The 24,477-nt window shown below is 40.7% G+C and overlaps 3 protein-coding genes across 4 annotated transcripts in view; 2 read left to right on the plus strand and 1 right to left on the minus strand.

The window, feature by feature from the left end:
- The window catches only part of LOC106599657 (uncharacterized), a 29,847-nt gene extending 15,030 nt beyond the window's left edge, over positions 1–14,817 (plus strand). Inside the window, exons 2-4 of one of the 2 annotated variants that reach the window (XM_014190943.2) lie at positions 4,129–4,246; positions 5,651–5,800; positions 13,952–14,817. In XM_014190943.2, coding sequence (XP_014046418.2) covers positions 4,129–4,246; positions 5,651–5,800; positions 13,952–14,265 — 582 coding nt within the window. In that variant the 3' untranslated portion in view covers positions 14,266–14,817. Of the gene's footprint in view, positions 1–4,128; positions 4,247–5,650; positions 5,801–8,336; positions 9,463–13,951 lie in introns of those variants that run through there. The other variant, XM_045714750.1, reaches the window with a different exon arrangement.
- A 785-nt stretch (positions 14,818–15,602) lies between these two features.
- LOC123741892 (piggyBac transposable element-derived protein 4-like) lies at positions 15,603–16,755 on the plus strand. Its single transcript, XM_045716174.1, has 2 exons — positions 15,603–15,655; positions 15,770–16,755. The coding sequence occupies exon 2, from the start codon at positions 15,965–15,967 to the stop codon at positions 16,727–16,729; it is 765 nt and encodes a 254-aa protein (XP_045572130.1). The 5' UTR covers positions 15,603–15,655; positions 15,770–15,964; the 3' UTR covers positions 16,730–16,755.
- Positions 16,756–22,739: 5,984 nt separating this feature from the next.
- The window catches only part of pth1r (parathyroid hormone 1 receptor), an 85,462-nt gene continuing 83,724 nt past the window's right edge, over positions 22,740–24,477 (minus strand). The window contains exon 13 of the mRNA XM_014191246.2: positions 22,740–24,391. Coding sequence (XP_014046721.1) covers positions 24,017–24,391 — 375 coding nt within the window. The 3' untranslated portion in view covers positions 22,740–24,016. The remainder of the gene's footprint in view (positions 24,392–24,477) is intronic.

The following is a 24,477-nucleotide window of genomic DNA, read 5'->3' on the forward strand; positions in this document are numbered from 1 at the left end:
GATTAATTTGCACTTTTCGCACCAAAGTACGTTCATCTCTAGGAGATCGAACGCGTTTCCTTCCTAAGCGGTATGACGTGGTCCCATGGTGTTTCTACTTGCGTACCATTGTTTGTACAGATGAACGTGGTACCTTCATGCATTTGGAAATTGCTCCCAAGGATGAACCAGACTTGTGGAGGTCAAAAAAAAGAAAATTCTGGCGTCTTGGCTGATTTCTTTAGATTTTCCCATGATGTCAAGCAAAGAGGCACTGAGTTTGAAGGTAGGCCTTGAAATACATCCACAGGTACACCTCCAATTGACTCAAATGATGTCAATTAGCCTATCAGAAGCTTCTAAAGCCATGACATCATTTTCTGGAATTTTCCAAGCTGTTTAAAGGCACAGTCAACTTAGTGGATGTAAACTTCTGACCCACTGGAATTGTGAAACAGTGAATTATAAGTGAAATAATCTGTCTGTAAACAATTGTTGGAAAAATTACTTGTGTCATGCACAAAGTAGATGTCCTAACCGATTTGCCAAAACTATAGTTTGTTAACAAGATATTTGTGGAGTGGTTGAAAAACGAGTTTTATTGACTCCAACCTAAGTATATGTAAACTTCCGACTTCAACTGTACATGTGAGAATACTATTCATTGACTACAGCTCAGCGTTCAACACCATAGTGCCCTCAAAGCTCATCACTGAGCTAAGGGACTAAACACCTTGCTCTGCAACTGGATCCTGGACTTTCTGACGGGCCACACCCAGTTGGTAAGGGTATCTAACAACACATCCGCCACACTGATCCTCAACACGGGGGACCCTCAGGGGTTAATGCTCAGTCCTCTCCTGTACTCCCTGTTCACTCATGACTGCACGGCCAGGCACGTCTTCAACACCATCATTAAGTTTGTTGATGACACAACAGTGGTAGGCCTGATCACCAACAACGATGAGACAGCCAATAGGGAGGAGGTCGGAGACTTGGTCAGAGACAAGGACAGCAACCTCTGCCTCATCATGATCATAAAGGAGATTGCCGTGGACTACAGGAAAAGGACGACCGAGCACGCCCCCATTCTCATTGACGGGTCTGTAGTGGAGCAGGTTGACAGCTTCAAGTTCCTTGGTGTCCACGTCACCAACAAACTAACATGGTCCAAGCACACCAAGACAGCCATGAAGAGGGGACGACAAAACCTATTCCCTCACCGGAAACTGAAAAGATTTGGCATGGGTCCTCAGATCCTAAAAACGGTTTTACAGCTGCACCATCGAGAGCATCCTGACAGGTTGTGTCACTGGTTGGTATGGCAACTGCTCGGCCTCCGACCGCAAGGCACTGCAGAGGGTAGTGCGTACGGCCCAGTACATCACTGGGGCCAAGGTTCCTGCCATCCAGGACCTCTATACCAGGCGGTATCAGAGGAAGGCCATAAAAATTGTCAAAGACTCCAGCCACCCTAGTATTAGACTGTTCTCTCTGCTACCGCACGACAAGCGGTACCGGAGCGCCAAGTCTAAGTCCAAGAGGCTTCTAAACAGCTTCTACACCCAAGCCATAAAACACCTGAACAGCTAATCAAATGGCAACCCGGACTATTTGCATTGCCCCCCACCCCCCCCCACCCATGTGCCCCCGCACATTGACTCTGTACTGGTACCCCCTGTGTATAGTCTCGCTATTGTTATTTACTGCTGCTCTTTAATTATTTGTTATTCTTATCTCACATTTTTTTGGTATTTTTTGTTGTTGTTGTGGGTATTTTCTTTAAACCTCATTGCTGGTTAAGGGCTTGCAAGAAAGCATTTTACTGTAAGGTCTACACCTGTTGTATTCGGCACATGTGACAAATACAATCTGATTTGATCTGGATTCGTTATCCCTTTCATGCCATGACTCCAGTCCACTTACCGATATCTGAACAATGGAGCCTCATCAAAATTGCAACAAGCGGTTCTGTGAAAATGTTATTTAATCAGAAGCCACCGCCAGATTTCTGGATAGGGCTGCGCTCAGAGTATTGTGCCTTGGCAAATCGTGCTCTTAAAACACTGATGCCCTTTGAAACCACGTACCTATTTGAGAGTGGATTCTCGGCCCACACTAGCATGAAAACGAAATACAAGCACAGACTGTGTGTGGAAAATGACCTGTGGTGAGTTATTCACAATTTTTGATGAACAAATAAGCTTTTATATGTAAGATGGCTAAATAAAGAGCAAAATGTTGTATTATTGTATTATTATTTGTGCCCTGGTCCTACAAGAGCTCTTTGTCACTTCCCACAAGCTGGTTTGTGACAAAACCTCACACCCATTCTTATGTTTAATAAATGTATTGTATAGTGTGTGTGTGTGTGGCAGGCTTATAATGATGGCAAAAAACAACATTTGAGAGTGCGCTGACCCTGGTGCTAGAGGGGGTAAGCAGCTGGAGGTTGAATGATTGAAGGGGTACGGGACTAATACAAGTTTGGGAACCACTGCTCTAGAGTCTAGACAATCCTATCCGCCAATCAGGGCTGTGTATCTAAATATGTTTACATTTGTATCAACACGCCCACACAATCAGACTGAGCATTTCAATGGCAATGACAGGGTCAAGGAAATGATACAAAAATATTTTGAGGTTCTTTTATGAAATAAAAGTGATTTATTTGAAATGTATTAGTGATGATTTAAAAATAAAATAAAAAGACTGCATGGGGGCTCTAAGGCTTATCACAGGGCTTTGAATTCATCATAATGATGATTCTTAATAATACAGCATAACCTCGGATTGTAGCCTAATTGTGATGTCAAGGATGTGGACTACAAACTTTGAGGCAGCTCTAAGAGCGTTGATATCTTATCTTTCTTGATTAATGTCATGTTGTTTAATATTTATAGTTTCTTCATAATGCGTCTTGTACTGTGTATGAATAGTTTGACCTACATTACGAAACCCCAGTCAGTATTATTTAAATCATCCTTAGGAAATTTAAATGAGCCTCATGATTTACATACATTCACAAAAAAACTGCAAGTCTCTTTCTCTCACTTGATCTCACACCTAAACTATAGCCTACCATAGCCTATCAAAACAAATTTCCTTGTTAGAAATGTTTACTTTTTCGTTGAATAATCAAATCCTCCTTCTGCAAGATAATTTTACTCCTGCAACAAAACTGGTCAAATTAAGATCTAACATCTGTATTTGTGGGGTAAACAATATTCATTAAAGTCTTTCCTTTTTTTACCTTCACTCTGTGCCATGATGTGTGATTCATTTTCCTCAATCATTGCCATTTACTCAGTGAGACAATTATTTTGTTTTCATTATGTTCTTGTAGTATTTCTCAGCATTCAGTGGCTTTCCAGCATTTTATTACCAGCTTTTCAGACAAAGTTATGAAAAAGGTGAAAGAGTCGACATAACAAATTGGAACAAGACAGGAGATAGTGTCTAGTGTTCAAAGAGATTGGTCTATTTTGTGGTTTGATGTTCTTTTTCAGTTCAACGCTGTTGTTTTGTTTTCCCTTTTTCTTCTTCAGATAGTCATCTTTCTATTTCAACCCATTGTTCTCCATTGTTGAGATGGTTTTTGAGGCAGATTTAAGTTCATTTTTTAGGCTTAAGGTGGTAGCACTCCCCCACTAGTGTCCTGACTGACATGTCCTGACATGTCCTCATGTCCTGACTGACATATTCAGAGGACTAAGAGGTCATGAGTGATAACACCCGACTAGCATGTTTCACATTCTGCATGATCTACGAAATCCTCTATTTCAGGGTTTTATTCCAAGCCAAGCCCTTCTTCCCTGTTTCAGGGTTTTCCATATCCATACAGTGACATCAATTTTTCTTTTACACTTCTGTATTTCCTCCAATTGTCTTTTACACTTCTGTATTTCCTCCAATTGTCTTTTACACTTCTGTATTTCCTCCAATTGTCTTGCCACTGTGTGTCTCTTCAGAAACTGAGCGGAAGAGAAGAATATTATTCTCTCAATCAGATTGATATTAGCATCAATTGCGGTATTTGTCCAAATAGCATTTAACTAACTGTCAAACAGCAGAGTGATTTGAAGAGTACCTGTCTAGATGACACAATAATGTACTCATGCATATATTGTCTCTTTTTCCCCCCTACAGCTTTTACCGACAGATCCCCCAAAGAAGCCAGACCCAGTCACTTCAGAAACAGTCGTATTCTGGGGACTGCGGTTATGGCAAGTCATTGGTATCTTCTCTATGTTTATTCTAGCAGTCAGTAAGTATTTCTCTAAACCTGTCATAGTAGTATATCTGCCAGACATTCAAGACTATTTATGAAATAAATATTTACATAAATATACAAATACCTAGCAATTTCACATCAATCCTCCATCTTCCAATTCTATTTATATAAATCACATTAGTAAAATGAATGTACAAATCAGTCAGTCAGTCAAGGTACAATGCTTCAGCCCAGCATAGACCAACTAATTTTCATACAGAACAGATTGATCGCATGACACATTGAAATGCATATCATTTGCTGAATTGTCATGATGGTTATTGTGAGGGAGGGCTCCAAATGGTCATGGTATTGTCTGTTTATGTTTGCTTTATCGACCACATGATGCATGGTTCAATAAGGGGAGGAGGAGGACAACACTACACAAGATAAAAATGACATTCTACTTTAGTCATAATTCATCGGACATCTAAACAGTAATAACTAAACCATGTCATGACAGAAAACCGAATCAACAAAAAGGAAAGTAGTTTGATAATAGCTGATATTGAAGTGTCACTATACAGTAATATACAGTGAGCTCCAAAAGTATTGGGACAGTGACCAATTTTAATTGTTGTTTTGGCTCTGTACTCCAGAACTTTGGAATTTGAAATGATAGTCCTAAATGAATCGTGAACAATGATGAGTGAGAAAGTTAGACGCACAAATATCATACCCCGAAGACATGCTAACCTCTCACCATTACAGTTACGGGGAGGTTAGCATTTTTTGGGGGGTATGACATTTGTGCATCTGTAACTTTCTCACTCATCATTATTCACAATTCATTCAGGATTATCTGTAAACATGGTAGCATCCACATTAATGTAGAAGTGTTTAGAAACATATTCTATTCTTTATAAAAGTGACTCCAAAATGACACAATACATGATTTACCATTAATTTCTATTGGGCACAAAATAATCTGAAACACAACCAAAACAAACAGCAAATGCATCCAACAAGTTTGTAGAGACACAAGCTTGATGTAGTCATTGCGGGCTAAGAATTTGGGACCAAATACTTAACTGTTGACTACTTTAATACACATAAGTGAATGAAGGGACTAAATAGAAACGGTTCACCAAATATGGATGAACATACCCCAAAATTAAAGCTGATAGTTGCACTTTAACCTCAGTCACTGTATCGTATAAAATTCAAAATGCTGGAGTACAGAGCCAAAGCAACAGAAAATGGTTCACTGTCCCAGTACTTTTGTAGCTCACTGTAAATGCTAATAGCTGTAAAACTGCAATGTCACAACGTTGTGATAGTAGTGTCTAGTTAAATACATATTCATATGTACTTCAGATACAAGCAAATAATATTCCACATGGGAAATACATTTATCTTTTATCTCTCTCTTTCTCGCCCACCTTCTCCATTTGCAAGTCATCACCCTATGCTGCATCTTCAAATGCCGTATCCCCAGGACGAAGAAGGAGATTGAGGCGCGACATGCTCAGAGAGTAGCAGCTAAGGACTACGCCAACACACTGGAGACTGTGCCTCCTCTCAACGAGCTCACAGAGATCCCAGGAGGTAAGTAATGCACTTCTCAGACCCTCTCTACCTCAACAACAGTGCGATGCACATTTTAGGACATCCCTACTCCCTATGACAAAAGTCCCTAGGACGTTGGCGTGGTGTACATTTTAGGATATCCCTTCTGCCTATGACAGAAGTCCCTGGGAGGTAGGTGCAGTGTACATTTTAGGAAATCCCTATGACAACAGTTCCTAGGAGGTAGGTGTGGTGTACATTTTAGGACATCCCTACTTCCTATGACAAAAGTCCCTACTCTCAACTTCCTATGAACTTTAGCACTTTTTAAAAATCCACAGCAAGGTTAGATTAAAGTGTGAGACTTTATTTCTAATTTGTAACATTTACCTTCCATTAGTAAGCACCTCAACTAGAGGTGTTTGCACCTTTTATTTACTTACTCTACTCTAAGAACTACCCTGTTTTTGATTTCAGAGAGTTTTTCAAAGGAGAGTAGACAGGGAACTGCTGAGTTTTATATGCTATTGATGAAATGTCATCTGCTAGGCCTTTTGATAAAGTAGGAGATCAATAACGGCTTGACACGGTTTTAACACGACTGGGCCCCTGACAGCTTTTGTATTCATTAGTTTGAATGTTTCTCTCAGATTTCATCACATTATGCTAATGGTTCGTCACGTTCTAACCATGCAGAGCTAAGATATATTTTTCTCTTATTTCCGACGGATAACACAGATCTCTGTCTGACCCTCTGGATACAAACAGTGTTTTGAATTAGTTTAGGGTGACATATTTTTCCTGTCTTATCTGATTGAAGATGAAGATTGGTCAACATAGTCAGATAAATAGTCTTGGCCTCACAGGGTGATAAAAAAAAACTCTCTGGATGAGTGAATGCAGGAAAATATACTCTGAGTGTACAAAACATTAGGAACCTGTTCTTTCCATGACATAGACTGACCCAGTGAATCCAGGTGAAAGCTATCATCCCTTATTGATGTCACTTGTTAAATCCACTTCAATCAGTGTAGATGAAGGGGAGGAGACAGGTTAAATAAGGATTTTTAAACCTTGAGACAATTGAGACATGGATTGTGTATTGTGTGTGCCATTCAGATGGTGAATGGGCAAGACAAATAATTTATCAGTTTGAACCAGTTTGAGTGTGTCAAGAACTGCAACGCTGCTGGGTTTCCTGTGTGTATCAAGAATGGTCCACCACCCAAAGGACATCCAGCCAACTTGACACAACAGCGGGAAGCATTGGAGTCAAAATGGCCCAGCATCCCTGTGGAACGCATTCGACACCTTGTAGAGTCCATGCCCAGAAGAATTGAGGCAGTTCTGAGGGCAAAAGGGGGTGCAACTCAATACTAACAAGGTGTTCCTAATATTTTGAACACTGTGCATAAATAATATATGCCATTTAGCAGACACTTTTATCAAAAGCGACTTATACCATGCGCAGACCGGATGCGCGCGTGCGGCATCATGTGCAAATGGATTTTGTCCCCCCACACCAAACGCGATCACGAGACACAGGTTGAAATATCAAAACAAACTCTGAACCAATTATATTAATTTGGGTACAGGTCGAAAAGCATTAAACATTTATGGCAATTTAGCTAGCTAGCTTGCAATTGCTAGCTAATTTGTGATATGGGATATGAATTTGGGATATGAATGTTGAGTTGTTATTTTACCTGAAATGAACAAGGTCCTCTACTCCGACAATTAATCCACACATAAAACGGTCAACCGAATCGTTTCTAGTCATCTCTCCTCCTTCCAGGCTTTTTCTTCTTTGGACTTTATATGGCGATTGGCAACTAACTTTCGTAATAAGGTGAATTACCACAACCAACCCCAGTTCATCTTTCAATCACCCACGTGGGTATAACCAGTGAGGAGATGGCACGTGGGTATCTGCTTCTATAAACCAATAAGGAGATGGGAGAGGCAGGACTTGCACCGCGTTCAGCGTCACAAATAGAACTGACTTCTATTTTAGCAACGCAGATGCTCGTTAGCGCGCGAGCTGTGTGGGTGCAATGATTGAATAACATGTATGTGTACATTTATTTTGCAACGCTTGTGCGCGCGACGCTAGCGGTGTGGTCAGCATGTTAGTCATACGTGCATACATATTACAGATGGGTGGTCCTGGAAATCGATCCAACTATCCTGATGTTGCAAGCACCATGCTCTACCAACTGAGCTACAGAGGACCACAGGAATATAGGATATCTAAACTTCCATTGGATTAACAGTATAGCTTTAATTATAGGGCCTCTATGTCAGTGTCTGTCTCTTAATTTTCAACGGTTCTAACTTTCATGCCTTCTCTTTGGCTTCTTCCTCCTTCAATCTTTCATCTTCCAACCCTATCCCTTCCCTTTGACCTGTACCTTCCTCTCAAAACCCTGTCTTTCATCCTCTCTTCCGTTCTTCCCTTTTCTTCCTCCTCCCTTGCTTCATCCTCCCTATTTTCCTCCCCCTCTCTCTCCTCCCTGACCTCTTTCTCCTCTCCATCCTCCCCCTCCCCCTCCTCCTCTTCATCCTGTCCCTCCAGCCCTCCCGGACACTGCATCCCTCCCGACGGTCTCTGAGCAGGTCCAGGCTCGCAGCGCCAGCAGCAGCCAGCTCCCAGTGGTGAGAGAGGAGGAGGAGCTCACTGGCCCCCTAACTCAGCCCGAGACAGGATGACATTCCTCCCTCCTTCTCCTTCTCCTCTCTCCTTTCGCCCTCACTCAGCCTGAGACTGGATTACCTCCCTCCTTATCTCTTCTCACCTTCCCTCTCTCCACATTCCTATTTATATACTGACAAAGAGGGCAATCCACTAGAGGGAACATTGGAACATGCAGCTCAGGATTCAGTAAATCACAGAAAAGCATTGAATAGTTGAATAGAATAGTTCATTTAATAGATCAGCATTCATCGCTACTTCCTAGAAAGAAGAGCATGGACATTGTGGAGAATGTTGCCTGCTGAAGAGTAGTAGTTGCATGCGTTACGTACTTAAAATGCTCTTTGTTGATATACTCATCCTTGTCGATCACACATTGATTGTACATTGGACACAGAACTGCAAGTCCAGTATTTAGTAGGCAAATGTGGATGATGATAAAGTAGAGATTAATCTTAAGGCTTCTGTCGTTGATGTTGCATGTCTACGGCTGTCCTTCGTTGTTTTTCGTCTTTTTCTCTTTCTCCTTCTCTGACTCAATCTGTAATCTTGGCTTTATATAAATATATATATGATCTTTTATTTAAGCTTATACAGTAACACCCATGACAACCAACCCTGGTCCTGGAGAGCTACAAGGCATACAGGCTTTTTTCTCAACCTTGCACCAACAACGTCTTAATTATTAGTTGAATCGCATGTTTTAGTATGGGGGGAACAAATGCCTGCACACCATGTCTAAGGTTGGTGGTCACTGACATACTGTACTGTACTTGTCATTTATCTCTGTCTTTCTATCTGATCCAGGTGTGTGTGTTTCTGTACATGCCATCTGTTCTCTTGAAGTATCACACAGGCTTACATGGACATACATAGGTCTGGAATGAGAGACACCACAATATCAAATCAAATTTGATTTGTCACATGCGCCAAATACAACAGGTGTAAACCTTACAGTGAAATGCTTACTTACAAGCCCTTAACCAACAATGCAGTTTTAAGAAAAAATAAGTGTTAAGTAAAAAATAGATAAGTAAAACATTTTAATAAATAGTTCAAGAGCAGCAGTAAAATGACAATAGCGAGGATATATACAGGTGGTACCGGTACAGAGTCAATGTGCGGGGGCACCGGTTAGTCGAGGTAATTGAGGTAATTTGTACATGTAGGTAGACTTATTAAAGTGACTATTCATAGATAATAATCAGAGAGAAGCAGCAGCGTAAAAGAGGGGAGTGGGGTGGCAATGCAAATAGTCTGGGTAGCAATTTGATTAGCTGTTCAAGAGTCTTATGGCTTATGGCTAGAAGCCTTTTGGACCTAGACTTGGCGCTCAGCTACCTCTTGCCGTGCGATAGCAGAGAGAACAGTCTATGACTAGGGTGGCTGGAGTCTTTGACAATTTTTAGGGCCTTCCTCTGATGCCTCCTGGTATAGAGGTCCTGGATGGCAGGAAGCTTGGCCCCAGTGATGTACTGGGCCATACACACTACCCTCTGCAGTGCCTTGCGGTCGGAGGCCGAGCAGTTGCCTTACCAAGCAGTGACGCAACCTGCCAGGATGCTCTCGATGGTGCAGCTGTAGAACATTTTGAGGATCTGAGGACCCATGCCAAATCTTTTCAGTCTCCTGTGAGGGAATAGGCTTTGTCGTGCCCTTTTCATGACTGTCTTGGTGTGTTTAGACCATGTTAGTTTGTTGGTGATGTAGACACCAAGGAACTTGAAGCTCTCAACCTGCTCCGCTACAGCCCCGTTGAGGAGAATGGGGGCGTGCTCGGTCGTCCTTTTCCTGTAGTCCACAATCATCTCCTTTTTCTTGATCACGTTGAGGGAGAGGTTGTTATTCTGGCACCACATGGCCAGGTCTCTGACCTCCTTCCTGTCTCGTCATTGTCGGTGATCAGGCCTACCACAGTTGTGTCGTCGGCAAACTTAATGATGCTGTTGGAGTCATGCCTGGACGTGCAGTCATGGGTGAACCGGGAGTACAGGAGGGGACTGTCTTATTATTTTACAATTATTATGGATAAAATGTATTTTGGGACTGACTGTGTATTGGGATTACTACCATAATGAGCGTGTCAGTCAGAGACAAGCTTAATCCATTAGAGAAATCATAATCTATTTGAAAGAGTACATAATGTCACATCCAGCTGTATATTATAATGCAGCATCAGGGGATACTGGGGTTAATATGCATTTATTTCCGCACCAAAACCTCTGCCGTGAACTTATAAGTATCAACCATGTGCTGAGAGACAGAGCGTAAGGGAGAGAGCGAAAGGGAGAGAGAGTGTGGAGAGAGCGAGAAAGAGGGGGTTTGGCATTTATAAAGGAAAAGGATAAACAGATATGTTTTATAAATCGTGGAGACTCATGAACCCCACACAGCTGTTTACCCCTGGATACATCCACAAGAGATAGTGAATTTTCCAGCAAATAGTAAGTGTTCCAGGGCCGCCTTCCACTAATTAAGAAATGAGTGAAGTATGCAATTTAAAATATGCATCTCTGTAACGCCTGACCTGATAGCTCTGTGCTGCTGTGTGCAAGTATTTGTGGAGAGAATGTATGCGAATTTCCTGGCCATATAATCCAACATATTATTGAGAATATATTCAGTTGGAAACAGAAATGACTATAATATGAATTAGTTATTACTTTATACTTGTGGTTACTGCATCTCCTGATCCATAAGATTCCATTCTGGGCATTGACAACAATGTTTAACCGAATAATTCATCTGCAACAAAGTGTCTCTGAGAATACTGACATAACTTCACTCTCAGAAGTTTTACTCACCACTTTACCTACATGACCTAAAATCAATATCGTTTCAGGCAACCTGGATAAAAGTGTTAATGAAAAAGATAATCATGTCTGTGAGAACATTTGACATTCGTAGGAGATAGGTAGAGCAAAAACCGGACAGGAGGCAACGCTCAGGGGAGGACTAGGGACGAAGTGCAACTTCCCACTCCCAATTCTTTGTCATATGGATAAAGCTATTAAAATGAAAAGTAGACATTGTTCCAGCACACTTTGATCTGTCATGCTCTGAGTTGTGTCAGTTCTCTGGTGGCTCAAGAGCCTCCTGAGGCATGCTGTCAGACAGGGTCCACTTAGAACTGACTGATGCAACCTTCTCACTTCCTCACACCTTTCTCTATACAGTAAGAGAAATGCAGGAAGGACGGACACTCGCGCATACATATGCACAAGCACAAACACACGCAGGCACACATGCATAGTCACAGATCCACACGCACACCTTTCTTACACATCTTAGTCCCACAAAGAGGCGTAGGGTCATCTGAGAGAGATCACGTTACCCCAGGAAACCCAATGCAGGTGTAAAAAGTCTATACTTTATTCCAGGATACCCATTATGGGCGTCGGTATCTTTAGAAACAAGGTTGCCATATTCATGTCAGGGGAATTTAGCTAAAAGTGTCAGCCTATTTTCAATGCATCTCCTTGTTATTGCATTTCTATTTTAGTTGTTGTGTGTTCCACTTGGATTTAGTAGCGTCTATGAACAACATGATTATGAAGCCATGCATGTATGAAAGCGTGTATACTTACTGTATTTAAAATGTATGTAGGTCCATCCTTGTGATGTACTTGTCTATTAATGTTCTGTACTATGTCATGTTTTTTTGTTTTCTGTGGACCCCAGGAAGAGTAGCTGCTGCTTTAGCAGTAGCTAATGGGGGAGCCTAATAAAATACTAATTCTGAGGGTTATTCTGGTTGCCAAACGATATCCTCATGCATAGAGGGGTCAGGAGTGTGAGCGTGCATGTTGCACCTCAGCCTCCGCCGGACTGAATATCACCACCAGAGAGAGTGTTTTGTGTGAGTGTGTGTCTTCTCGGATTGAGAAAATAACACCATCAGTGAGAGGAGTCGTAGCCTTAGGTCGTCACAGCAGGATGGAGGACGATAAAGTGGTCACAATTGACATCAAGTGGCTTGACTCTATTTACACGGTAATTACATCGGCTGGTACAGTGGAATTGAACATGTGGGTACAGGGTACACACAGTGGATTGTATTTGACTGTTTGCGCAATTTAATGGATTTTGTAGTTCATTCATCTGAAATCTAAAGCAATAATTCTGGGGTGATAAAAGGCGGTGATTCGTTTGAGTATGTTCATGAATCTAAAATGATGTGTGTGACATATTCCACAGATGGGTATTACAGATAATCATTTCTAGTCAGAATTGAACAATGTACTTACTCTACCCTGTACCCATGTAAGGTACAATATAAACACATAATTAATAGAGACACTTAATGTGAAGCGTTACCCAAAAGGGTTGTCTACACTCTCTAGTGCAATGTTCCCCAACTCCTGTTCTTGTGTGTGTCTTATACCCTCAACAGCACACATTTTTGTTGTAGCACCAGACAACTTGTCAACTAATAATCAAGTCCTCAATGAGTTGAATCAGGCGAGTTTGTCCGGGGCTACAACAAACGTGTGCTGTTGGGGGTACTGGTGGACTGGAGTTGGGAACCACTGCTCTAGTGGTGATGTATAAAGACAATCGCCCCTGCTTCCCTAGAAGCGGTTCCCTTGCCTGCCTAGTCTATTTAGTGTCTACAGATGTCTGCCCCTGCTACTGTAGTAAGAAGGTGTGGTATAAAAGCAGCAGTATCATCTCCCTCTCAGCAGTGGTTCTCCCGAGAGCAGGAACTAGCACACTGGGGGTTCACCATGGGTGTCATGGAGGGGAGGAAGGGAGGCATGGGGAGGAAATCCTCACAGCTCTAGATTGTGACAAGTGGGAGCTGTTGAATTTCTCATTGTAGAAGTCATTGTAAGGCATGCACACAGTCTCGGTCTTCATGCTGTTTCAAATGCTTGGTTATAACTGATTGCATGTAAACCTCTGTCTCCAAAGGATGTTTGCCTTAGAAAAAAAATGATATCCACATACGTGTATGGATATGCTGGATTACGGAAGGGATATACCCATCTACCTTTTCAATTATTTCCATATGTTTTAGATCTATTTGCTTTGCAGTAAAGTCTCATTCCTTGACTTGTGCAAACAAAACTCATTGCATAGAACAAACATGGTTATTTTGATGTTGTGCAGTAGAGGCCATCTAGATTGTGATGTTTGTCATTATCAATCACCAGGATTATGAAATCCTCTGGAGGGCAGCGTGCCTATAGTCCTTGACAGCCTTCTGGTAGATTGAAACTTCCATTCATCAAATATTTGTTGATTTCAAATCCCCATAATTTGTTTCCCAACCAGCCCAGTACACTTATGAAACCTCATTAGTAGACAAAATAGGCTACGTTCATTAGAATGTAGAGAGACAGATGCACATTCATTAGAATACTATGACCCACTTTGCCGGGATTATATATTTTCCTTACCACATATTATTGCAGGAAGGGGTCTTGATGATAACAAATGTTGTTGTCGCGGCCTCCAAGTGATTGTTTCCCCTTGTGCTTTTGTCCTTCCTCCAGCTGTAGTTGTGGAGAAAAAAGAAGAGGTGACAACAGTCTCAGGAAAAATGGACGGTGAAAAGGGGGAAAAGAAGACCAAGGAGAAGAAAGAGGGCAAGGGTGCCAAGGAGGGAAAGGATGATGAAAAGGAGGGATCTGCTAACAAAAAAGGAGAAAAAGGGGAAAAGGGGGAAAAAGGGGGAGGAAAGAAAGGAGAAGCAAGTGAAGGAAAAGGGAAGAAGAGTAGAGAAGGGGAGAAAGGAGGAGGTGATAAAGGAGGAGGTGCAAAAGGAGGTGCAAAGGGGGGAGCCAAGAAACCTCCTTCGAAAAAGTAAACACTGGGTCGGAAACACAAATTGTGCTAAACAACTTTTCATAAGTAATTTTTTTAGTTGTCAATTTTGTATTTTTAGTTTTTGTAAAAATGATTGTACATAATGACAAAAAGTACATTAACTATAAAACAATATTTAACCCTTGTGTTGTCTTAAGGGTCAAAAATGACCCGCCACTATGTTTAACAGCAGAGAGAACCCCCTAAATTATATTTTTTCAACTTGAAATGTGATTACTTTTCCTAAGAAAAAGTGAAACATTGTCTTTGTTCATATTTCCATGAAAGCTGTACACCACCAGGGTACAAAGATTGTCTTTGGGTCAATTTTGACCCTGCAGTTATAAAATAATTTACACACCACATAAACCACAAAGACACACACACACACACACACACACACACACACGAGAAATTGAGATAGTGTACTACTGATTGAATTCAGACAAAACGAAAAAGTTATTGTGCATGTGCAGCATCTCCCCTCCACAACCCCACACATGACTCAAGTTCACAGACAAAATTAAAACAATTTCAGACAAAATGAACAACATTTCAGACAAAATGAACAACATTTCTTGAAAGCATTGTTTACTAATGGGGAATGCAGTCAGAGGCTATAAAGGTGCTGCAGATGACAGTCCCCCCAGTTCTCTCTTTGCTGAAGCCATGAGTGCACATTTCAGTGCCCAACAGGTCGTAGATCAGATGTCCAGGAGGAACAAGAGAACAATGATTTAGAAGAGGAAGAGGTATCTGAAGAAGATGGGGAAGAATACAACCCAGAGCACGATGCATCATCTTCAGATGAAGAAGAAATCCCCCAAGCTGAAAGAGAGACATTTTTGTCAAATAACAGCAAAATAACATGGTCCTTGTCACCATATGACAACCAGGGCAGGATGGCAGCACAAAATGGCATAAGGATGACCCCAGGGCCCACAAGACATGCAGTTGCCCAGGACATCGCCCAAACATTCTACATGTTCATCACACCAGCCATCGAAAAAATCATCCTGGAGATGACAAATTTGGAGGGTTTCCGTAAGTATGGAGACAACTGGAAAAGGATGGATGAGATTGACCTGCGTGCCTACATTGGGCTGCTAATCTTAGGGAGTGTGTATAGGTCCCGAGGCGAGGCTACATGTAGTCTCTGGGATGCAGAGAGTGGAAGGGCGATTTTCAGTGCCACGATGCCACTGAAAGTCTTCACACTTTCTCAAGAATGCTACGATTTGATAACCGTGAGTCAAGACCTGCAAGACGTGTGAGACAAATTGGCGGCCATAAGAGAGGTCTGGGAGAAGTGGGTGGAGCGTCTACCATACCTCTACAACCCTGGGCCTGAAGTAACAGTGGATGAGCAACTGGTTCCATCCATCTGTAATGTAAGTGATTTTCACTGTTAATTTTATTATGTATTGCTGTAATTTCATTGATTTATGTGATTGTTTTCTGTGACACTGATACTAATTAGTGATAGTAATCTCCTTTGTCAACAGGTCGCTGTCCTTTCTGGCAGTATATGCCCAGCAAGCCAGCAAAGTATGGCATCAAGATATGGGTGGCCTGTGACACACAATCCAGCTACGCTTGAAAGATGCAAGTCTACACAGGGAAGCCGACCAGTGGAGGCCCAGACAAGAACCATGGGATGCGGGTTGTGCTCGATGTGACAGATTGACTGAGGGGGCACAATGTCACGTGACAATTTCTTCCCCTCTTATGAACTCAGCCAGCAGCTCCTGAAGAGGAATATCGCCATGGTTGGCACAGTTAGAAAGAACAAGCCTGAGCTCCCCCCTGCACTCCTCGCAACAAGGGGGAGAGAGGCCTTCTCATCAAAGTTTGCCTTCACCTCCACCACCACTCTAGTTTCTTACCTCCCAAAGAGGAACAAGAACGTGGTCCTTCTGAGCACAGTGCACAAAATGGCTGAGATAAGTGATTGTGAGGACAGGAAGCCAGCCGTCATCCTGGACTACAACCACAACAAAGGAGGCATGGACAACCTGGACAAGGTGATTGGAACTTACAGCTGCAGGAGGATGACTGCCTGGTGGCCCCTGGTCATTTTCCATAACATCATTGATGTGTCCTCATACAATGCCTTCGTGATATGGAACAAGATCAACCCTACCTGGATGCCTGATAAGCAGAACAAGAGGAGGGTGTTCCTGGAGCAGCTGGGAAAGGCACTTGTAACCCCACACATTCAAAGACGGGAGTGCCTCACCCACACAGTAGCCTTTGCAGCGCTTGTGGAAGTTGTTCAGGGAGCTGAATCTTGTCCTGATCCACCTGAGGCTGCAGCTGGGGCAGGCAAGAAGAGGAGATGCCAATTCTGTCCGCTAAAGAAGTACTGTAAAACAAATACTATGTGCAGAGCATGTGAGAAATATGTCTGCAAAGTCCATGCAGACACACTTGCATGCTGTCCTACATGTGCTAATTGGAGTTGATTGATTTATGTTCTTCACGTTTTTGTTTTGTATCTATTATCATATTTTATTCTTATTTATTGTTGTTTATACACTTTGTGGGTGTGTGAAATGGTAAAAAAAAAATGGGAGAAGACTAGCATTTTGTAGTTGAATTCCTCATTGTACAGTATATAAGAATATATCACTATGTTGCCAACAAAAGTTAGACTTATTGTTTCCCTTCAATAAAATGCATTCAAAACTACTTTCTGCACATTTCTGCTACTTTCTTAGGCTATACAAGTGCTATCTCTTGCTACAAAAAATATGTTTACACCTACGCAGTACCTTTAGCAATAATAATAAACCTTTACTTTATTAAAGAATACAATTATGAAAGGTGTGTTGTAATAACAACGAGTGGTGTCCACTGATTAAATGCAGTCTTTCTGCATTGTGAAGAGGGAAAACCCAGATATTCACAAAATGTGATGAATGACAGGTTGTTTCTTCATGCAAAATAGGGGTTTAAAATTCAAATAAGCTGCTTTATTTTAGGGGTTTAGTGAAGGCAGGCCATTTTTTACCCTAAGGACAAGGGAGTATACAGTACAGAATGTTAAGACTACAGAAGGGTTAAACTGTATTTACTTACAGTGTTCTTGGTCAACAAGAACATAATTAGTATGGTGCAAATTCAATGGACACTTAATCTACAATAGAATTGTACATTTTAATGTCTTATTCACAATACAATGATGAACATCAGACTGAAAAAACATTCTCCTCTTAAACCCACGTTTACATTTACAACATTGACTTCACACAACCGACATGGAGTGAAATCAACCAGGCATGGTGTCCTATTTCAAACAAAACAGTCACACCCTCTCCACACATGGCATATACAGTAGACTATTAACACAAAATACCAACTCCTATCTCTCTGAGGACAGATACATTTGCAATATGAGATAAATAAAAAAACAACGAAAATATCATAGGTGATTTTATATACTTCCATGAGAGGTAAAAAAAAAAATGTGTACAATATTATCTCTGTAAAGTAATGGCCTTTTTACATATCGAATTCAAAAACACAATTTACATGATACAATCAATATGAAATGGAATAGGGTATTAAAGTGCGCATAAATCTACATTTTTTTTTTTTAAATGATATTTTCCCATCAACACTGGTTCTAGTGTCGCCCCCTTCTAAACAAACACGGACAGTTAAAGGCCAGACTAGCGTATCTACTATACACAATACTACCAAGCTTATTTACTAGTGGCATGTTCGTTGGCTGTAGGTGGGTGTAAGATAACCACTGTATAAGAAAATGTGGATATTCTACTTTATTTTTCATTTCCTTGCTGGCTTAGATGGCATCTTATGGTAACACGTTCTCTAATAGTATCCTTATATCACGCTTACATGTACAGTTGAAGTCGGAAGTTTACATACACTTAGGTTGGAGTCATTAAAACTAATTTTTCAACCACTCCACAGATTTCTTGTTAACAAACTATAGTTTTGGCAAGTCGGTTAGGACATTACTTTGTGCATGACAAGTAATTTTACAACAATTGTTTACAGACAGATTATTTCACTTATAATTCACTGTATCACAATTCCAGTGGGTCAGAAGTTTACATACACTAAGTTGACTGTGCCTTTAAACAGCTTGGAAAACTCCCGAAAATTATGTCATTGCTATAGAAGCTTCTGATAGGCTAATTGACATCATTTGAGTCAATTGGAGGTGTACCTGTGGATGTATTTCAAGGCCTACCTTCAAACTAAGTGCCTCTTTGCTTGACATCATTGGAAAATCAAAAGAAATCAGCCAAGACCTAAGAAAAAAAATTGTAGACCTCCACAAATCTGGTTCATCCTAGGGAGCAAATTCCAAATGCCTGAAGGTGCCACGTTCATCTGTACAAACAATAGTACGCAAGTATAAACACCATGGGACCATGCAGCTGTCATACCGCTCAGGAAGGAGACGCGTTCGGTCTCCTAGAAATGAACGTACTGTGGTGCAAATCAACCTTGAGAAGATGCTGGAGGAAACAGGTACAAAAGAATCTATATCCACAGTAAAACGAGTCATATATCGACATAATCTGAAAGGCCGCTCAGGAAGGAAGAAGCCACTGCTCCAAAACCGCGATAAAAAAGCCAGACTACGGTTTGCAATTGCACATGGGGACAAAGATCATACTTTTTGGAGAAATTTCCTCTGGTCTGATGAAACAAAAATAGAACTGTTTGGCCATAATGACCATCGTTATGTTTGGAGGAAAAAGGGGAAGGCTTGCAAGCCGAAGAACACCATCCCAACCGTGAAGCACGGGGGTGGCAGCATCATGTTGTGGGGGTGCTTTGGTGCAGGAGGGACTGGTGCACTTCACAAAATAGATGGCATCATGAGGATGAAAACTAATATGTATATATATGGAAGCAACATCTCAAGACATCAGTCAGGAAGTTAAAGCTTGGTCGCAAATGAGTCTTCCAAATGGACAGTGACCCCAAGCATACTGCCAAAGTTGTGGCAAAATGGCTTAAGGACAACAAAGTCAAGGTATAGGAGTGGCCATTACAAAGCCTTGACCTCATTCCTATAGAAAATTTGTGGGCAGAACTGAAAAAGGATGTGCGAGCAAGGACGCCTACAAACCTGACTCAGTTACACCAGCTCTGTCATGGGCCAAAATTCACCCAACTTATTGTGGGAAGCTTGTGGAAGGCTACCCGAAACGTTTGACCCAAGTTAAACAATTTAAAGGCAATGCTACCAAATACTAATTGAGTGTATGTAAACTTCTGACCCACTGGGAATTTGATGAAATAAATAAAAAGCTGAAATAAATCATTCTCTCTACTATTATTTGGACATTTCACATTCTTAAAATAAAGTGGTGATCCTTACTGACCTAAGACAGGGAATTTTTACTAGGATTAAATGTCAGGAATTGTGAAAAACTGAGCTAAATGTATTTGGTTAAGGTGTATGCAAACTTCCGACTTCAATAGTATATCACGCAACAGATCTTTGTAAGGCAGAAAATGAACTCTGCCTCTATATTTGCTCTACTTTTTGGTGTAAAAGGTAATGTGCCCTAACCATATAAGACCATGACAATAAATAGGAAACCACAAAGATTAGGAATGAAATTTGGAGGGAAGGTTTCAACCGTATATGAACTATTCAGCCTGGCCGCTCAGACTAGAAGTAACATAGTAAACGTAAATGTGTTACTCTAAAAATGAAAGGGAAATATGTGGGAGTATAATGCAAACATCTTGCAACCCAAAGGTTGCATGTTCCAATCACATCACAGACAACTTTCGTATTTTAGCTAATTAGTAACTTTGCAACCTCAAAAAGGGTTCTTCGGCTGGTAGAACCCTTTTGGGTTCCATGTGGTAGAAGCCTCTGTGAAAAGAGTTATACTTGGAAACCAAAAGGGTTCTACCTGGAACCAAAAAAGGTTTTCCAAAAGGGTTCTCCTAATAAATACATTTCATACTAAAATGGAGGAACACAAAATGTATGTTTACTATGTTAAGTCAATCCTTGAAACCACGTTGAAATATTGGGATGGATAGGAATGAAACGTACTGTACATTAACTATTGGGACAGATAAGGTTGAAACAAAGTATTGGATCTGTGACATCTTTACACAAAGCCTGGTGTTCCAGTCTGTTTGTGCTTTAGTAAACTCCTCTATGCGTTTTTTTATTTTCATGCCAAACATAAGGCATGACAATGATAGAAGCATTGGCTACAGCACATAGAGTATAGGACAAGGCTACTTTTACAGAGCGTAAAGACACAAATACTGGTTCTGTGACAAACTAACTAACAAACAAACAAACAAACAAATTATTTTAACCCTTCAATTCCCTCTGAGAACATTGGCTGGAAAACAAACTGCTGTGTGATGGAAGTGAACTTGTAAAGTTGGGGTATTTCAAATCAAAATCAAATTTGATTTGTCACATGCTTTGTAAACAACACGTTTAGACTAACAGTGAAACGCTTACTTACGGGCCCTTCATAACAATGCAGAGAGAGAGAGAGAAAAGAATAATATGAATAATAAATATACAGTATATATATATATATATATATATATAAAGTGTAGCTAAACATATTTTCACAAAAGTTTCTTGAGTGTAGAAATGTGGATATACAGTGGTGGGGGAGGAAACTGTAGGGTAAAAGTGCAATTTAGTTCTTGAATCAAATAATTATATGTGAGTGTAAATAACTATCTAATGTTCTGTCAATACTGTACCTTTGTTAGGCATTCTACTGAAATCTTATTTTAACGGTCCTGATACATACAGTATTGTCCCTCACCTACAGTATATTCTCCAGTTTCTATACATTTAATACTATATACAATATAACATATTTCAAATATCAAACATCCCTTACATTTTTGAACAGTCTGTACAAACATCAAATTATATTTAGAATACATTTCCATGACCCTTGATGCTATTTTAGCTCACAACTAGAATGGATTTTTATTATCATTGTAAACATTGTGACTTCTATGCAAATGCATACATACTGTATATACAAAAAGAGCAGCATAACACGTGACCATATAAAACATAACAGTTGTGTGCTATTTAGTTCTAGTGTTCCTTCATACCGTTTCTTCACGAGTCTCCTTTGGAATTCTTCCTTGGAATTTTCCTGTGAAATTTGAGAATTCCTTGGAATTCCTCATTTAAATAACATTTTATTTCGAAAATGTAACTGTTTCCTGCACCCTGAGTTTTGGAGAGGGTGCCTCCCTTTGAAACATTAATAAAGTACTGCTTGCTACAATTACAGTGCCTTCAGAAAGTATTCATACCCTTTGACCTTTTCCACATTTTGTTGTGTTACAGCCTGAATTTAAAATGGATTAAATGTCGATTTTTTTGTCACTGACCTAACACACAATATCCCATAATATCAAAGTGGACTTATGTTTTTAGAAATGTTTAGAAATTACTGGTAGATGGGTAACAAAAAAGCAGACATTGAATATCCCTATGAGCATGGTGAAGTTATTAATTACACTTTGGATGGTGTATCAATACACCCAGTCACTACAATGATACAGGCGTCCTTCCTAACTCAGTTGCCGGATAGGAAGAAAAATGCTCAGGGATTTCACCATGAGGCCAATGGTGACTTTAAAACAGTTACAGAGATGAATGGCTGTGATATGAGAAAACTGAGGATGGATCAACAACATCGTAGTTACTCCACAATACTAACGTAATTGACAGAGTGAAAAGAAGGAAGCCTTTACAGAATAAAAAATATTCCAAAACATGCTTTCCTGTTTGCAACAAGGCACTAAAGTAATACTGCAAAAAAAGCAATTCACTTTTTGTCCTAAATACAAAGTGTTATGTTTGGGGCAAATCCAACAACACATCACTGAGTACCATTCTCCATATTTTCAAGCATACTGGTGGCTGCATCAAGTTATGGGTATGCTTGTAATCGTTAAGGACTGGGGAGTTTTTCAGGATAAAAAAAGAAATGGAATAGAGCTAAGCACAGGCAAAGTCTGAGGTAAACCTGGTTCAGTCTGCTTTCCACCAGACACAGATTAATTCACCTTTCAGCAGGACAATAACCTAAAACACAAGTCTACACTGGAATTGCTTACCAAGAAGACAATGAATGTCCTGGGTGGCCGAGTTACAGTTTTGACTTAAATCTGCTTGAAAATCTATGGCAAGACTTGAAAATGGTTGTGTAGCAATGATCAATACTAAATTTGACAGAGCTTGAATCATTTTTAAAATAATAATTGACAAATATTGTACAATCCAAGTGTGCAAAGCCCTTACGAGAAAGCTCCAGAAAGACTCACAGCTGTAATCGCTGCCAAAGGTGATTCTAACATGTATTGACTCAGAGGCGTGAATATTTATGTAAATTACATATTTCTGTATTTCAATTTCAATAAATTAGCTACATTTTCTAAAAACTTGTTTTCAATTTGTCATTATGGGGTATATTGTGTAGATGGGTAAGATTTTATTTATTTAAACCATTTTAAATTCAGGGTGTAATACAACAAAATGTGGAATAAGTCAAGGGGTATGAATACTTTCGGGAAGGCACTGTACAGTATATAAAAGCTTCTTATTTTTAATCCTCTTAACGCTGTCTCTCCCACTCCATTGATAAGTTTCGGTTACTTTTATGGTATTATATATTGTGAAAGAGAATATTATCATTGAAGAATTGAATCAGCACATCATGGAAACAACATAACCTTCCATAGTCATTACACTATTGAATATCAAGATAGTATCTTTTAAATAGCAAAAAATAAAAACTGTACAAAAAGTTGATAATCATGGAGAAAAGTCTTCCATTGGCCTTCCTCCATATAAATCAACACTAGAAGCCAGCACACCTCTGAAACTACAGTACAGACTAGCTCAAACTGATGCACTAGAATGGTGGGTTTGGAGTACCTGAGTTTTATTCCCTTTTACATCAAAGTGGGTTAGGTTTTCTGAATTGATATCCATATTTAAAACCAATCGAAATGTAGTGAGATCTCCCCAACCATGTAGGCAGAGTCAACTGCAGCCAGGCATTTCCTCATATAACTAGGAGTTCCTAATGTAACAGATGTAAGCTAGTGAGCTGTATGCTAACTTATCCATCCGCTACACTAACATAAGCTAACATGCTCCTGCCAGAATGAGGACCTACATATACTGTTAGACACCTTCAACCACAGGACCTGTGGACCATCAATGCTGTAGGTTTCAGACAGACACATTAGCCTACCGTCCATCCACAGACCATTCATGATCCACAAGTTTTATAATAGCTTTAGAATGTGAAAAAGCTACATCTGCAAGTTGGTTTTCATCAATTATAAAGTACCTGCTGCAACTCATTGAAGTCAGTGAAATAAAACAAAACAGATACGAATTTTTGTCCGTATGGCAGGTGGAAATGGTATCAGAAAGAGCGGTGGTGTTTGCTACAGTACAATAGAGAAGGTGATTGTCTGTGTTGGTGGCTCACCTCAAACACTGAGGTACCCTTTTAGCCTTGAGCCTTTGTCCTCCAGTCTTTATCCACCCACTAAAATCCTGGCTCGATTCACAGGAGAAAAACTGGCAGTGTCGACAAAAGACAGCTATCCTCCTACTTTATAACATCCTGAGAATACTGACTGGTGCTATGTTCTATAACTCATTCCTACAAAGATCGTCCTCACAACGGAGGGGCTATTGACATGACTGTCTTTCACTAGAGGTCACATGAACATCACATAACGGTCTCCCGCTCCTCCTCCACTACAGGCGAGGGTTTCTCCTCCTCAACAGAATGCGGTGGCGTGTTATTGGATAGCTGCTCCTCCTCGGGAATGTGTAACTCCTGTCCCGAGGAAGGGATAGAGTGCTCGGAGACGGAACCGTTCTTCACATAACCTGGGAGGTTCCGGTGCCCGTTGACGGTGACTGGGGCCCCAAGGCGCGTGGTGAGATGGAGGGCCAGGGGCCCCCGGGCAGTGACGTTGGTTACACTGGTGTGAGACACCATAGGTCCATAACTATACGTGTTACTGCCACTACGGGCTTTACGTTTAAAGTCCAACGCTAGTGTCCTCCTGCTCCAGGTTTTCTTAATTTCTGCCTGGACCTAAAGGAAGATGGAAAGAAAGTACATCTAAACCGACAGTGGCATATAATCAGGCACGTGCACCGATATGTGTCTACCTGTGGCCG

Source organism: Salmo salar, chromosome ssa03 (genome assembly GCF_905237065.1).
Source record: "Salmo salar chromosome ssa03, Ssal_v3.1, whole genome shotgun sequence".
Lineage (NCBI taxonomy): Eukaryota > Metazoa > Chordata > Actinopteri > Salmoniformes > Salmonidae > Salmo > Salmo salar.

What these genes read in the sequence shown, in the direction of transcription:
- LOC123741892 (XM_045716174.1), top strand. Translation starts at nt 15,965, where the DNA reads ATGTCACGTGACAATTTCTTCCCCTCTTATGAACTCAGCCAGCAGCTC.